The sequence below is a fragment of the Telopea speciosissima genome, chromosome 9 (assembly GCF_018873765.1).
Source record: "Telopea speciosissima isolate NSW1024214 ecotype Mountain lineage chromosome 9, Tspe_v1, whole genome shotgun sequence".
Classification (NCBI taxonomy): domain Eukaryota; kingdom Viridiplantae; phylum Streptophyta; class Magnoliopsida; order Proteales; family Proteaceae; genus Telopea; species Telopea speciosissima.
The window spans coordinates 53,029,938-53,044,710 of NC_057924.1; the positions used below are offsets into that span (position 1 = coordinate 53,029,938).

At 38.6% G+C, this 14,773-nt stretch overlaps 1 protein-coding gene across 1 annotated transcript; it reads right to left on the reverse strand.

Moving 5' to 3' along the window:
- Nucleotides 1–1,117: 1,117 nt before the first annotated feature.
- Nucleotides 1,118–11,401, reverse strand: LOC122640755 (pre-mRNA-splicing factor syf2). Its single transcript, XM_043834000.1, has 6 exons — nucleotides 11,336–11,401; nucleotides 10,765–10,922; nucleotides 9,889–10,085; nucleotides 9,494–9,734; nucleotides 2,075–2,211; nucleotides 1,118–1,525 (listed from the first exon to the last, which is right to left on the reverse strand). Exons 2-6 carry the CDS (start codon nucleotides 10,886–10,888, stop codon nucleotides 1,298–1,300), a joined length of 927 nt encoding a protein of 308 aa, XP_043689935.1. The 5' UTR covers nucleotides 10,889–10,922; nucleotides 11,336–11,401; the 3' UTR covers nucleotides 1,118–1,297.
- Between the last annotated feature and the right edge of the window lie 3,372 nt (nucleotides 11,402–14,773).

Genomic DNA, 14,773 nt, shown 5'->3' on the forward strand with positions numbered 1-14,773 from the left:
TGAATACTTTATGAGCAAAAAAAAACAAGTGAGTTAAAGGACAATTTTCAATACCAAAGTTTTGCCCACCATAGAATCAAGGGACCCCTAGAATCAAAAGCAGAGAGTAGTTCTGACAAAACTAAATGAAGAATTCAGGGGGAGGAATGACCTATAGGGAACTTCTGGTTGATGTACTAAAGAGCACTGGACTTGTTCATGGCTTTTATATGGAACTGAAAATTTGAGTTTTTAAGTTTTCAACCCAATCTAAAGCAAAGCCAACTACGTTTCAGAATTCAGAAGAAATAGAAGATCAAATTTTGGAGAATAAGAAACAATGGGGGAACTAACTTCAATTCGTTCGACAGGGTAAATCTTTCCAGATCTTAAGGAGTTTATCCGAGGTACAGCTAAAACCCAGAAACTGGGGTTGCAGATCAGTTCTACAACAACTTCAATGTTTGTTCTATCCTCATACTCCAGTTCCAGCTAACAGGAGAGACATACAGAGAGAGATATCACCCGAGAACTGGATTCCAAGATGTAATCTTCATTGAAGCTTTTTTTGACATAGCCAGCTACAGGAGTTTGCTTGTTCCGTTTGGGACTCATCAATCACATTTTATCATTTATTTTCAGTGCCAAGGTTTGACTTTCTTGATGGGCTAGAACCCCTCAGCTTCCTCCTCCACTGCATTATTTGCAAGATCTATGCCTCAAGATGCAGAGTCTCACAGCACACAATCAAGTCCACATCCATACTAATAGGCCTTCAAGGATAGGGGGCGCAAAGCAAATTTTGAGCTTCCTGCTTCGTGTTCATCGAACAGAAGGATAATGGAGTTTGTTTCCAATATAGATAAGGGGCTCATCCATGTCTTCGTCCAAAGTCATTAACCTCTGGATCCTGTCTAGAATTTATTTAGAGCTTGACAGGATGGTTAAAATGATTCATTGAATTAGAGAGAAATTTATCTCATTTTGTTTTTCTGGCTAGGAAGGAGATGCAAGACTTTTTCGACCTACATACCTTCTGCCTAACTACAAAACATATATCCATACTATCAGTAAAAGAGGAAGCAAACATCATCCCACAAGTAGGACACCCCTCCACTGCCAAATCCAATAATAAATCTAAGAAATTGATCATACAGAAGTATACCATTAACCCCCGAATTGGGACCCGAATTAGCAACTCAATTTTGGGTAGAATTTTAAATAAACATGGATTTGATGACATCAATAATGAACTTACAGATTCTCCAGATTCTCAAAGTACGACAGAACTGATGCAACAAATTAAGACGCAAACCCCCTAATCTGGCAAAGCAGTGCCCCTCTCAAGGTTGTTCTTGATCTCCAGTGTATATTTACCAAAGGCTCTCTCAATCTTCTTGTTGAAATGCTCATTGCGGTCATTGATTGAGTCGATATCTTTCTCTTCATGGAACTTCCGCCTTCTGCTAAATGAATTCCGCTTCTCATCTCTATCCTTGAGTTCCTTCACCATCTTGTCTATCTTTTCCTCAGAGACCTTCGGTGCCTGCATCAATGTGTGTCAATTCTGAACCGGAACCAATAAATCAAATTGAAACCGACAGTGAAAAACTGGTCCGAATTGAACCATTCACAATCTGCTCAGCTTTGGTTTTAAAGTCTAATAATCAGTCCGGTTTCGGTTTTAATCAAGAAACTGTTGGTTGCAAACACACACAATCATTAAACCGTTCAACCAATTAAGTACTACAATATTTCTTACAAAAAAATACCGCTTCTCTTGCAATGCCATTTCGTTTCTATCGAGAATTTGATAGACTTCCACACTCTTGCAATGCCTGAATTTTCAGGTTTTTCATGGAAAGAGGCTATAAAGGGGAACCCGATTAAGCCGAACCAATTACTAATTGATTTGGTTTAGAAATTGAAACCAATTATCGGTTTCGGTTTCCATTCATTACATCTTGAACCAAACCGATAAACCAAAACCGAACTGATTTACCCCCTTACCTGCACCAGTGAAAAGATGGGTACGAAGGGAAGACCAGCGCCTTCAATTTAACAAAAGATAAAAAGACAGGTTTTACAGCATTACCTTCCCATACTGGAGACTGGAAGCATCACGGTAGAACTCCGGGTCAGCTTCTTTCAATCTATTATATTCTTCAACGTCAACATCTATGTTCTTTGTTCGCTTCTTGTAGGCATCGTACAGAGTTTTCTGATTGAAAACTGATAAAGAAATTACTTTTCAGGTTCAGTCTCAAGTTATTAATTCTTCCCTCTCATAAATGCCATGACAAACTCCATACCAGTGCAGAACAAATAATGATACAATGAATGAAAAATAAAAAGATAAACATAGAAGGACGCAGATAAACATAAATGGATAATAAAGAGACAAGCCTGTACCACAGAAAATCTAGACACACATAAAAGGCATCTTTATCGATTTAAAGATTGCCCACTTATTTGATGGCATGATTAGGATATTACAATATTATCACGCACATATAGAAGCCAGCTTCTAGGATGCAAGGACGCAGATCCAATTCCAGTGCCACAAACCCGAAACCCATAACCCTCAACACCCCCCCCCCCCCAAAAAAAAAAGGCTTCTTCACTTATGGCCCTGGAGACGGCAAATATTCCAAGCCCCATACCCAATTGCTGACTTCTCAAACCCAGAAGCCTTTTTGCTCTCCAAAAGCTGGCTTCTGGAAACCCAGAAGCTGATGCCCGACAAGCTATCACAAACATGCCCTAGCTCTTCAAGACTTATCAATGGATATAGGGTGTAGGCGTGTAGCCTTTTGGTTATTTATGAATAGTTCATAAAATTAAGGGAAGTTGACAATGTTCCCACAATGGATTATGTCCCAAAGATCAAAAGCAATCGCCAACAGCCCTAAGAAAGCAGCGAGCTAGTTGACATAGGAGAGAGGAACTGCTGTTTAGGTAATTAAGGATTCTTAACAGGGTTTATGACAAAATGGATTTTAGGCTTAACATTTGGAAGGATATAGTGAAATAAGCTGGGAATAGTAAAGTAGGATTTCTAACAGTATTTAACTGGTCTGGTGAGGTGATTGTACTGAGACACCAAAATTCCCATGAAAACAAAGATCAGGTCAGGCTACATTTGCCTTGTACCCCCCTAATACATTTACAAATTAGCCATAATAAGGGCGTACCCAGTGCACAAGGCTCCCACCACTGCGGGGTTTGGGGAGGGTCATAATGTACGCAGCCTTACCCCTGCTTTCGCAGAGAGGCTGTTTCCAGACTCGAACCCGTGACCACTTTGTCACAATGGAGCAACCTTACCGTTGCACAAATTAGCCAAAAGCACATACATAATCCCTGATATAGCTAGTTAATTATAGAACTAACCTGAACCAAAGTTCAACGTTGAAATTGAATCTCTTAGAATATTGAACCAACCTAAACATTGCTGCAACACCTACTGAAGCTGACATAGGAGAGAGGAACTGCTGTTTAGGTAATTAAGGATTCTCAGCAGTACTAGGGTTTATGAAAAATTGGATTATAGGCTTCAAAATTTGAATGATATGGTGAAATAAGCTGGGAATAGCAAAGTAGGATTTCTAACAGTATTTAATTGGTCGAGTGAGGTGAATGTACTGAGACACCAAAAATTTCACGTAAACAAAGATCAGGTCAGGCTAGATTTGCCTTGTACCCCCTTAATACCTTCACAAATTAGCCAAAAGCAAATAAAAAATCCCTGATATATAATTACAGAACTAACCTGAACCAAAGTTCAACGATGAAATTGAATCTCTTAGAATATTCAACCAACCTAAACAGTGTTGCAACACAAGATGAGCAAAACAAACTTTAACTACTGAAGCTGATCCCAATTCAATGAATCCCACTGTGGGCCTCACAGACCAAAAACCCCATTGCTACTTCCAGCAGCATATAATTTCCACTTGATTGGTTCTTTCTTCCTCTTATAAACCTTGGATCCCCATCACATGAACACTCACATTTGTCTATGTTTAGTCCATTGGTGTTATAAACCAGCAGCTCTTCCGTGCTGGATGACATAAGGGCTTTTAGTATGTGCAAAGAACTTTTGTAAGGTAAAGTAATTCATTGAAGAAGAGATTTGATAGGCAATCACTTTCTTGCAATATGCACCGAGTGAAAGTGAATTTAATAAGATTTTCATGTTTGAGACAGCAAAAGAAATATGGGACACTCTAGTAGTGACCTATGAAGGGACTTCTCAAGTAAACGAGTCCAAAATTGACAAGCTTGTTCATCAATATGAATTGTTTAAGATGTTAGATAATGAAACTATTTCTGATATGTTTACAAGGTTTACTAACATCATTAATTGGCTGAAGGGACTAAACAATGTCTACTACACCAAATCAAAAAATGTAAGGAAAATCTTGAGATCACTACCATCCAAGTGGAGACCAAAGGTAATTGCCATCAAAGAAGCCAAAAACTTGGAGAACGTAAGCATGGACAAACTGATGGGATCACTCCTTACACATGAAGCGGAACTAAACGAAGACAACAAGGTCATAGAAGTCAAGGAATCAAAGAAGAAACCAATGGCTCTCAAAGTCTCAAAAGCAGCTCAAGAAAAGAGTGAAGATGATTTCGATCTTAAGAAAGAAATGTCACTCGTCACAAGGAAGATATAGAAATTTTTAAAGAGAAGAGGAGGAAGAAAGCCCCACAAAAGTCAATAGTTCAAAGAACCCAAAGGTAAGAACTTTTCAAAAGAAATAGATTCTTCCATTAATTAAAGATGTAGTATGCCATGAATGCAAAAAATCAGGACACTTCAAGACTGAATGTCCAAAGCTCAAAGAAAAGAAAAAGGCATGCACAGTAGAAACTACCTGGGATTCAAGCAATGATGAGGAAGACAAGGACGACCAACTTGGCCCTAATGGCTCATCTCAAAAAATTCTGAGGTAAGCTCTACTTATGGTAGTACTAATTCAAAAATAGACGACTTCGAAGTTCTATACGATACAAGTTGTCGTCTAGAAGCTACTGAGGTAGCTTTAGCAAAGGAAGTCATAGTTTTACATAACAAAATCAAGGATTTATCTTCACATGTTGAAAAACTAGAAAAAGACAATGAAAGGCTCACATCTACCCTACACACATTCACCAAAGGTCAAACGACTTTGGACACCTTGTTGGGGACCCCTCACAAGAATCCTCAAAACAAAGGACTTGGCTATAATGGTAGAACACAATCCCAAGTCAAGGGAAAGGATAAGATGGATTATCCTAAGAAAAGAACACAATATAGAGACCAAATCTCAACATCTTATATAAGGTACAGAGATTGCAATAGAACAGGTCATTCATCATGTGCAAGAAGGAATGTACATTATGTATACAAATATACCTCTCATAACAGACCTAAGAAGTCTAAGAGAGAGTATGTTCCTCATAGACCATCAAGGGAATACCCTGGCCCCACGGCATATCGACCTAAAAGGTCATATAGAACGCAAAGGCCATCTAGATCACAAAGTTCGCAAAGGGAGTTCGCAAAGGGAGAGCTCACCATTTGATATCTGTGATCCAAGATATCAAAGACCATCCAAAACTCAAAGGGAAACAAGAGCACAATCACCATTTGATATATGACCCTAGATATCAAAGGACAAATAGATCTCAAAGGCCACATACACAACAATGAAATCTACGACTTGCGTCATTCCTTTTCCACTGGATTCTCTGCTGGTAGAAGATGAATTACTCACGTTTTCTACCCCTCCAATATGATAAGTTTCCTTTTTCAACCCCATTTTTTCCAATGGTGCCCTCCCTACTTATGTCCTACTTCCTTTTAAGTTTTAAGTTTTTTTCCTTCTTTTAAGAACTATCCCCTATCCCATCCACGTTAGTGTCTCAATGTGTTTAAAAAAGTTGTTTTCCTTTTATACCCCATTAGTGCCCTTTATTTCCATTTTGTCCTCTTTTTTTAGCTTCCAAGTTTGCCCTCCCACCTATACATGACCATTTTCTTGTGTTCATAGTTGCATTAATGTAGTTCTAAATTGGAAGGAATCCAACTAGAAGCCAATAACCAGGATCTGCTATGAACTGGTAAGTTCGACTAGGTCAAAATAGGGTTTTTAAGTCAAATTAGGGTTAGGGTTTGGAAGGACCTAAGGTTTGATGGTAGGATTAGGTTATGTTGATGTAGGGGAGTTTATCAGTGAAGGTTACGCTAAGTTTTAATGGTGGAAAGTGTTCTGGAATTGAATTGGCCGCAAGTTAGGGTTAGGTTTCTGGGTTTTTTTTTTTTTAAAAACAAGAAGAAGATGAGGGAATCTAGGGTTTGGGTGTATGGAGGATTAAAAGAAGAATGGCAAAGGTTAGGGATGATTCAGTCTTACTGTTGTTGAAGAGTTTCCTTGGCAGCAGATTGTTTGAATGTAGTTCCTTGAATAAAAATTAAAACTTGAATGAGAGCTTCAAGAGATCGAATAAGGCAAAACTCGAGTTGTTGAAGATTTCAATAGAAAGGAGATGGGGAAGAGAGATGAGATCAATCTTTTTGGGAGGAAGAAGAGAGAAGAAGAGAAGAGAAGGGAAGAGAAGAAATCAGGTTTGGGATGTCAATCCAGTATGCATTGCTCAACAGCACCAAAACTCTTAGAAAAAACTTATATACTTTACTCAAATCATCTCTAATTGATGGGGAATGTATTACATATATATAGACCTTCTAAAATTTCTAATTTGACTCATAAAAGGACTCTTAATCACTCTAATACACTCAATAAAGTAAATAAACTCAAAACATAATTCTATCTAGCTATTAAGTATCCTAATCTAACTCAAACACTCCATTTAACTACTAATCCCGTGCACTAACATTACCCCCACTTTATGAGCTTATATATTAGGCTCATTGCATCAATAAACCCAAAAATAGAAACCTAAGGCCTATACAACCCAACCATGGGCCAAAATAAAGTCTTCTGAGGCACAATAGACCTAATTGGACAATCTTAACTACATCATGCATTCCCAAAAATTACAGTTCTGCCATTATTGTCATAAACTTCACCTAATTACGGGATTTTCCATCAATACCTTGATTTGAGTATCCTCTTTTTGTGGCTCCATAGCAATTCCGAATACAAGCCTGGCTATGGTTTCTTTTGTGTTCAAGTTCAAAGTTCGATTGCCCAATGGAAAGCTTGCTGTGTTATTTATTAATGAAGGGCAGCGAGACAATTCCATATCGCGAACTGTAGTGGATATGTTATCAAAAATCAATCAGATCATCATTAATTTTGAGGATTCTGTATTCGTGGAATTCTCCGTTTCTCAATATTGTGAAGTGTTTGATTCTCCTCGAGGCATTATTAAATTGGGTAACAAGTGGTTAGAAGAATATCATTGATCGTGACAGAATCTTATGCACCCTACAGCCTTTTCACATGCGCCAGACATTCATTCTTCATGGGTTAGTTTGATGACATTTGTTTCAAGCCAACAGAGGCAACACCGATGATGCAACCTCAACCAGAACAACAAATAGTGGCAACGGAAGTGAGAAGATCATGAAATAGGTACCAATGGAAGCCAATGTTATGAAAGCTATTCCCCATCATGAGTTCGTCCTCCCCATGATTTTCCTGCCATGGATGCAACCCCAAAGCTTCACATTTTAGATTTTCTTCAAGTTGTAGACAAGGAGCTGATAGCCCCCACTTGTGAGCTTTTGTTTCTACCCTTTCACAAAATTCGTGGTCTGGTTTTTTCTCAACAGTGAGGAAATTGATACAGGTGCACTACCTTGGACCGACCCAAACCTATTTGGGAACCTAGACAGAGAAGAACCGGGTCAAATCTGAGTTTTTAGTCTAGTTGGATAATTAGATATTTATTAGGAATATGCAATCTTTGTTAGAAGTCATGTAATAGGGGTAGTTTAGGAACTAGTTCTATTACTAGTTGCCTTATTATGTAATTCTGTTTTTCTTCTTTATTTCCCTTATACCTCCCTAGGGAGGTGGATGTAATTCTCTATTAGTTATGATTGAATGAATATATGGTGTATGGAGAAGTCTCTCCAACACAATCGATTACAGCCTAATATTCTCTCCTCTCTCGTCTCTCTTCTCTTGCTAGCTTCTTTCTCCTCCAACTTCTTTCTTCTCCCTTCTTATTTCCTAAACCTAGAATCTAACTATCTTTTAATTTCAAAAGTTTAAGTACGTAGGATATTTGATTTCCCATTTGTTCTTACTTTCCTTGTTAAAGTTTGTTTCCAAGTTTAATAGGTTTCTTTGCCAGCTGGGTTTTCTTCTTTTAAATAGCATGTATTAGGATGAAATTTCAGGTTGAATAGAATGGAATAATTGAGTTGTGGTTTGAGTAGCTTGTGTGGTTGTACGTGAACGTTCTACTTTCCCCCCCCCAATTCTTCTTTGGTGATTTCTTCCCCCTTTGCTACAAATCTAAGACCCTTCTCAGGTTTCCCCTTCTTCCCTAACCAGCCCTCCACCAGAGAGATTCCGCAAAGTGATTGTTTTAGGTATCTGGGTTCAATCACAAATAATAAATAAAGAAGGTGATATAGAGGATGATGTTTCACAAAGAATTAAAATAGGATGGATAAAATGGAGAGGTGGGTTCGGAGTTTTGTGTGATCAACGTATTCCTTTAAATCTTAAAAGGAAAATTTTATAGGACAATCATAAGACCGGATATGATATATGATGCAGAATGTTAGGTGGTTAAAATACATCATATAGATAAACTCAATGTAGTTGAAATGAGGGATGTTGAGATGGATGCGTGGAAAAACTAGGAAGGATAAAATAAGGAATGAATAAAATTAGAGTTGTTTTGGGAATGGCTCCGATACATGATATGCTACAAGAAAGTCAAGGTGGCATGACCACGTACAACGGAGGCCTTTAGATGTTCTAGTACGGAAGAGTGATTTGGTTCAGATTGAAGGAGCTAAAAGAGCCATGGGTTATTCTAAAATGACTCCGAGAGAAGTGGTGAGGAAAGACATGCATAGCTAATAGCTTAAGCCTTGTAAGAAGTATGGCTTTGAATAGAACTGAATGGAGGGTAAGGATCCATGTAGCCAACCCTATTTAGTTGGGATAAGGCATCTCAAGGTTCTCAACAACAGATAATCTCGGCTCTTTTCATCATTAGTCAACCATATATCAATGTGAGGTCAGTCATTGAGACATGGTTATTTACATTCCAAGGGTCTTCACCATGGCTCACATGCAGTAACATGCTCCTAGCGCTCTCCTTACCAGCAACATAAAGAACTTGTTACGAGAAAAGACGAATGTGTACAAAATCAAGGCCAATAAATAAAAGCAAAATAGAACATAATTTAGTTTACAGAAGAGATTATCCACATTCCATGAAATTTAAATCAACGAACAAAAGGTGATGATGATATGTTAAATGATAATGTAGCAAATTTACTAAATAAGATGACTAGAACATTAAAGCTTACCATCCCAACCAAACGGTGCAGGTTCCTTTTCCCACTTCTTATACTTTGCCTCTGCCTGCTCCTGTGTGTCAAGCATATGTGCTTTTGTCATATCCAAACCATTTGCATCTAGTAGTTTACCAATTTTTTTCTTTCTCTCTTCGAGCCATTTTTGCTTCGAAATGCCCCTTGATTCTGGTGCACCTTCCATTCTTTTCTTTTCTGCCACCATGGCTGTTTGGTTTGCCTTCCTTGCCTCATTCTGCAAGTGGGAGGCAACACAATGAAAGATAAATTATTTATCAAAAGAAAAAATAAAATAAAATAGCCAAACCATCTTTAACTTTCAGCTTTTGTTTGTTTAATAACAGTCAGATTGACAACACTATCATTTTAAACCGTCAAACAATGCTTACCATCTTAAGCCTTAACTCAAACAATTTTTTCTGCCTCCCTGTGAGTTTTGTGTAGTCTACCTCCACATTTTCCTCTGCAGGAATGTCATTATCTGCTTCTGCATGTTCATCAGGATTAAGTCTTTCTTCATGAAGATCTTCACCCTGCTCAGGGGCATCAGAATATGATGGACCACCACCAGTAGCTTGTTTAACATCTGAAATGAAATGTCATAACAATGAATACTGATACGAAAGAAACAACCGAATAGAATTTTAACAGGGAAACTGATGTCAGACAGCTATAGTGTCTACTCATGGGACAACATATTTTTTTCCCTTCTTGGGTTGGGGGTCAACATATCAGGTTATTTTTGTCAAAACCAAAACCATGCGACTCCAAGTTGTTTTCATACAGCTATAATCAGTTCATTGACATACCATCAATTTGTGATGGGATTTCTACTTGGGAATTTTAATTTGATGAGGAGTTTGGTTTAGAGACTTTTAAGATTGTTTTCTTTTCTTTTCTTTTTCCCATAGACAACACAAATAATGAAATTTAATCTTATATATTGTCCAGGAAATAGCAGAGTTTGAGTTTCTATACTTGTACTAATTTATTGGGGAATTAGGCCCAGAATCTAAAATCAGTTTCAGCTCCACTTGGCTTATCCTTCCTAAGTAAATGGTTAGTCTATCAATAATTCAATATCATATATTCCTAAAACTTTTCAAACATAATTTTTGAGAACCAGTGTTAAAGCAACCAGCAAAAAGAACTTCTCTACACTGAATCCCAACCTAGTAACTTCGGCTTATCATAAAAAAAGACAAATCTGTAGAAACCAGACAATCATAACACTTAAAGCTTACAGAGAAGAAAGAGAAAACAACCTGATTCTTCTTTCCTAATCCGATCCTTGGCTTCCGCTATTCTTCTGAAGCAATACTCAACACATTCATGGTAAGGATTGGATGCATTAATACAATCAGGATGGACTCTCCTTTCTTCAGTCATACTTAATTAGTTCACCTTCAACAACCACAGCAACCTGAAGGGGGAAAAATCGCAAGATTAAAACCAGCTTTACAATAAGCTCCAAAATAAGTTCAGCCACATATATAAACACCCAGAAACCCTAATCACACCCTTTCATTCATGAACTGTGAATTCTGCGCCCCTCAGGAAAATCACAAGCACAAACCAGAAAAGAACTAAAAACCAAGTACGCAGAACATCATTCAACAAATTATAACTGAAATCAAACTAGAAATTATACTTAATTAACGCCCTTAACGAACCAAAGAATTAGATCACAAGAACAAACAAAGCAAAACAAACATAAACCCCATCATGAACACTGGTATACGAGAAACCCATTGAAGAACATCGAAACGAACTTATAAACAGATTAAATTCAAAGAAAATAAGACACAAAGGAGGGAGTGACAGTATTCACGTTACCTCAAACGAAACACTAAAACGCTAAAATCGAACAGAACAGGATCTCTTTATTTCTTCTACTTATAACTCGTCAAGGAAAGCAAGAAATTGCAGAGAGAGAGCGAGAGAGAGAGACAGAGTCTCCCTAGGAATCGGTTAAAATATCCGTAGACAGAGAGAGAAACAGAGTCCCCCCAGGAATCGGTTAAAATATCCGTATAAGCTTTGTAATTGGCAATGGCCAAGCTCCGCCCCTATTAGCGAGTACCAACCATGGTTCGATTGGATCGGATCGGATCGGGTCGGATCAATGTCGGCCTAGACCGACATCGAATAATAACCGATCCTGCTCAGTATTAGTGGATCGGTCAATTCAGTGGATCGCCTGAATCTCAGGAACGGATCAGATTGGTCGGTACTCGGTATCAGTCATTACAATTCTAAAATGGTTTGTAATCCTAGGATTGGATAGGTCGATTCACCCATATCGGATTAGCCATGATTTTCTTATTTATTTTTAATTATCATATTTAAGGGGAAATATCATCCCCCTCCCCTCTAAGTTTCCTTAATATCAATCCAATACCCAAGTTTTGAAAAAAGGTAAATTACACATCACCCCTAGTTTTTAAACAAAACTTAGATCACCCCTTGGTTTTTGAAAAAACTCAAATCATCTCCTGATTTAGACCCTAATATGACAAATTAGTCCCTACCATTAGTTTTATGCTGTTAAGTGATGATGTCAGCTAGTTAAATAAATTTAAATCCCTAAACTACCCTTGACCAAAGTTGAAGATGAAGGGTAGTATTGTAAATTTAATTCTAATGTTTTAGTACAAGGGTAAAATAATTCTTTCACATCAATAACTAACAGCAGACTAACACCGTTACTGTAGAGGGGGTGATTTGAGTTTTTTCAAAAACCAGGGGGTGATCTGAGTTTCGATTGAAAACCAAGGGGCGACGTGTAATTTACCTTTTGAATAATGATTCAAATATTTTACCCTCTTCCCCTTCTATATCTTGTGAGGTGCTTACTTCTAATAGATGTGGAAGTTCTTTATTATTCTGCTTGGATTTATTGCCTATATTACACCATTCTATATTGATTTGTGCAAGGACAGTTAATTCTTCTTTGAACAGATCAGGATGGATGTATGATATTTTGTTTGAAGGACATCTTATTTTGATAGTTGCAGGTTTTTTGGAAATTAACCATTTTTTGGAGCCAGAGCTATTTAGACTTGCATAGTGGCTCGATCATTCTTCACAACTAGGCTATAAGATCAAGGAAATTTGGTATTGCAACAAGGACCTTCTTGGTATCATTCTATCCCTTACTACATGAGTGTGGCTTTGGAGTCCGGTCCCTCTTTTTATGAAAGTGACAGAGTCCATTTTAGGCATTCCCATTAGCACCACCAAGAATGCTAATATTTTGGATTTCACTAATTTTATAACCAGACATGTAATTGAATACCAACATGAATTTTTTTTTGTATAACAACATTGTATAAGCACTTTCATCTTTTTATTTTAATATATCATTTTCTTCTTTCATAAAAATAAAAAATAAAAAAACACATTACGATTAGGAAAGTTAAAATTTTTCATGTCATAGTCATTGGGTAATAAAATGAGCAATTATAGAAGTTAAGTAAATTGTCAAACAAATAAATTGAAAATAAAATTTTACTGTGAAATTGAATATGTGGTTCTTGTTTAGCCCTTCGAAAGTTCCCAAAAGGTGCTTTTAGGGGAGGTGGGGGATACTTTATTTTTTGTTTTTTTGGTGAAACAAGGACTATTTATTCACGTGTGTCCAGCGCCAGGCATCAAAACTACATAAGTCCAACTACCAGGGAGTGGTAAGTGGCCAGATTGTCTCACACGCACAAGACAAGGCCATCTGAGCCAGGGAGTCAGCTACGTTGTTAATCTCCCTGGGAACAAAAGAGAAAGAACATGTTCGAAAATAAGTGGAGAGATGTTTAATGTCGTCCACCACAGTAATCACCTCCGTAGGAGGAGGGCCAAATTCTGGAGATAAGAAGCTTATAAGATCTTTGCAGTCAGACTCCACCACCAGATGATCTATTACCTCCGATATAGCGAATAGGAGTCCTCGACGAAGGGCAAGGGCCTCAGCCTGAAGAATCGAGCTACAGGTGGTGGGAGAAGGCCCGGCCAAGCTAACATACCCATCCGAATTGCGAATCACAAAGCCAAGACCAGCTTTAGTGTTTGCACAGGAGGCGTCTGAGTTCAACTTTGAAAAACCTGGCTGAGGGGGAGACCAGAGGGGTGGGGAGTTATGGACTGGTTCAGCCTGCATTCCACCACTCCTAGTATCGAGGTACTCATCAAAGTGGTATTCTGCCAACCGGATCACTTCAGTAGGAGTACCTGGAGTCTGGTTAAAGACATTAGCATTCCGAGCCTTCCAAATGGACCAACAAATAAATGCAGCCAGACTCGAGAGATCCCTCCGATGAAGTTTAGCGTGAGACTGCCATGAAGAGATAAACTGAGGCAGTTGGGGCTCTGGCGATGGAGGCACATAAGAAAGTCTGCTACCGAACCAAACCGCCCTAGCGAAAGGGCAATCAAGGAGTACATGACTAACTATTTCAATGGGGTGACCACAGCGAAGGCAGGCTGAATCAGTGAGAACATTTCATCTTCGAAGACCATCGCCCGTGGCTAGACCCCCAGCACAGGCACGCCAAAGAAAGGTCCGAATCTTGGGCAGAGTATCACAATTCCAAACATGCTTCCACACCTCTCTGGGGACCGTGACTGAGGTGGGTATCCTTGAAGAGGATGGGAGGGCTCTTTCCTGCATCTCCTGCTGATTACAGAGGAAGTGGTACCCACTTTTAGCTGTATATCTTCCATTTTTTGCCCCAATCCACTGCTGAGAGTCTTCTCTATGAAATAGACTCAACTGAATCTTTAGAATTTTGGTTACATCCTGTGCATGGAACATAGCATTCAGTAAATCAAGCCTCCAAGTGTGGTTTGAATGATCAATTAGGTCACTGACAAGCATATCACGCTGCTGGTTGAGATACTGATGCTGAATCTTGAGGGTAGGGGAGGTAGGAATCCAACAATCCTCCCAAACCCGGATCTTTATACCACACCCAACGATCCAACATAAGCCATCAAGAATGACCTTCCGGCCCTCGAGGATGCCTCTCCAAGCCCAAGACGATTTAGCCCTTAATCTGGCATTCAAGAAATCCACATTGGGGAAATAGGCTTGCTTCATAAAAGTCGCCCAAAAGGAAGTAGGATGCTGCCATAAACTCCAAGCTAACTTCCCTAGGAGTGCTCTATTTTAGAGCAAAGGATCTCGAAATCCTAACCCCCCCCTTCTCCTTTGATTTACATAATCTCTTCCAGCCGACCCAACAAATGTTGTTCTTCCCCTCATGCTCCCCCCAAAAGAAG

Coding starts and splice junctions, on each gene's coding strand:
- LOC122640755 (XM_043834000.1), bottom strand. CDS start 10,888: ATGACTGAAGAAAGGAGAGTCCATCCTGATTGTATTAATGCATCCAAT. Junction 9,735..9,888: donor TTGAGTTAAGGCTTAAGATG/GTAAGCATTGTT, acceptor TCCCACTTGCAG/AATGAGGCAAGGAAGGCAAA. Junction 1,526..2,074: donor CCAGTCTCCAGTATGGGAAG/GTAATGCTGTAA, acceptor ACATTGATGCAG/GCACCGAAGGTCTCTGAGGA.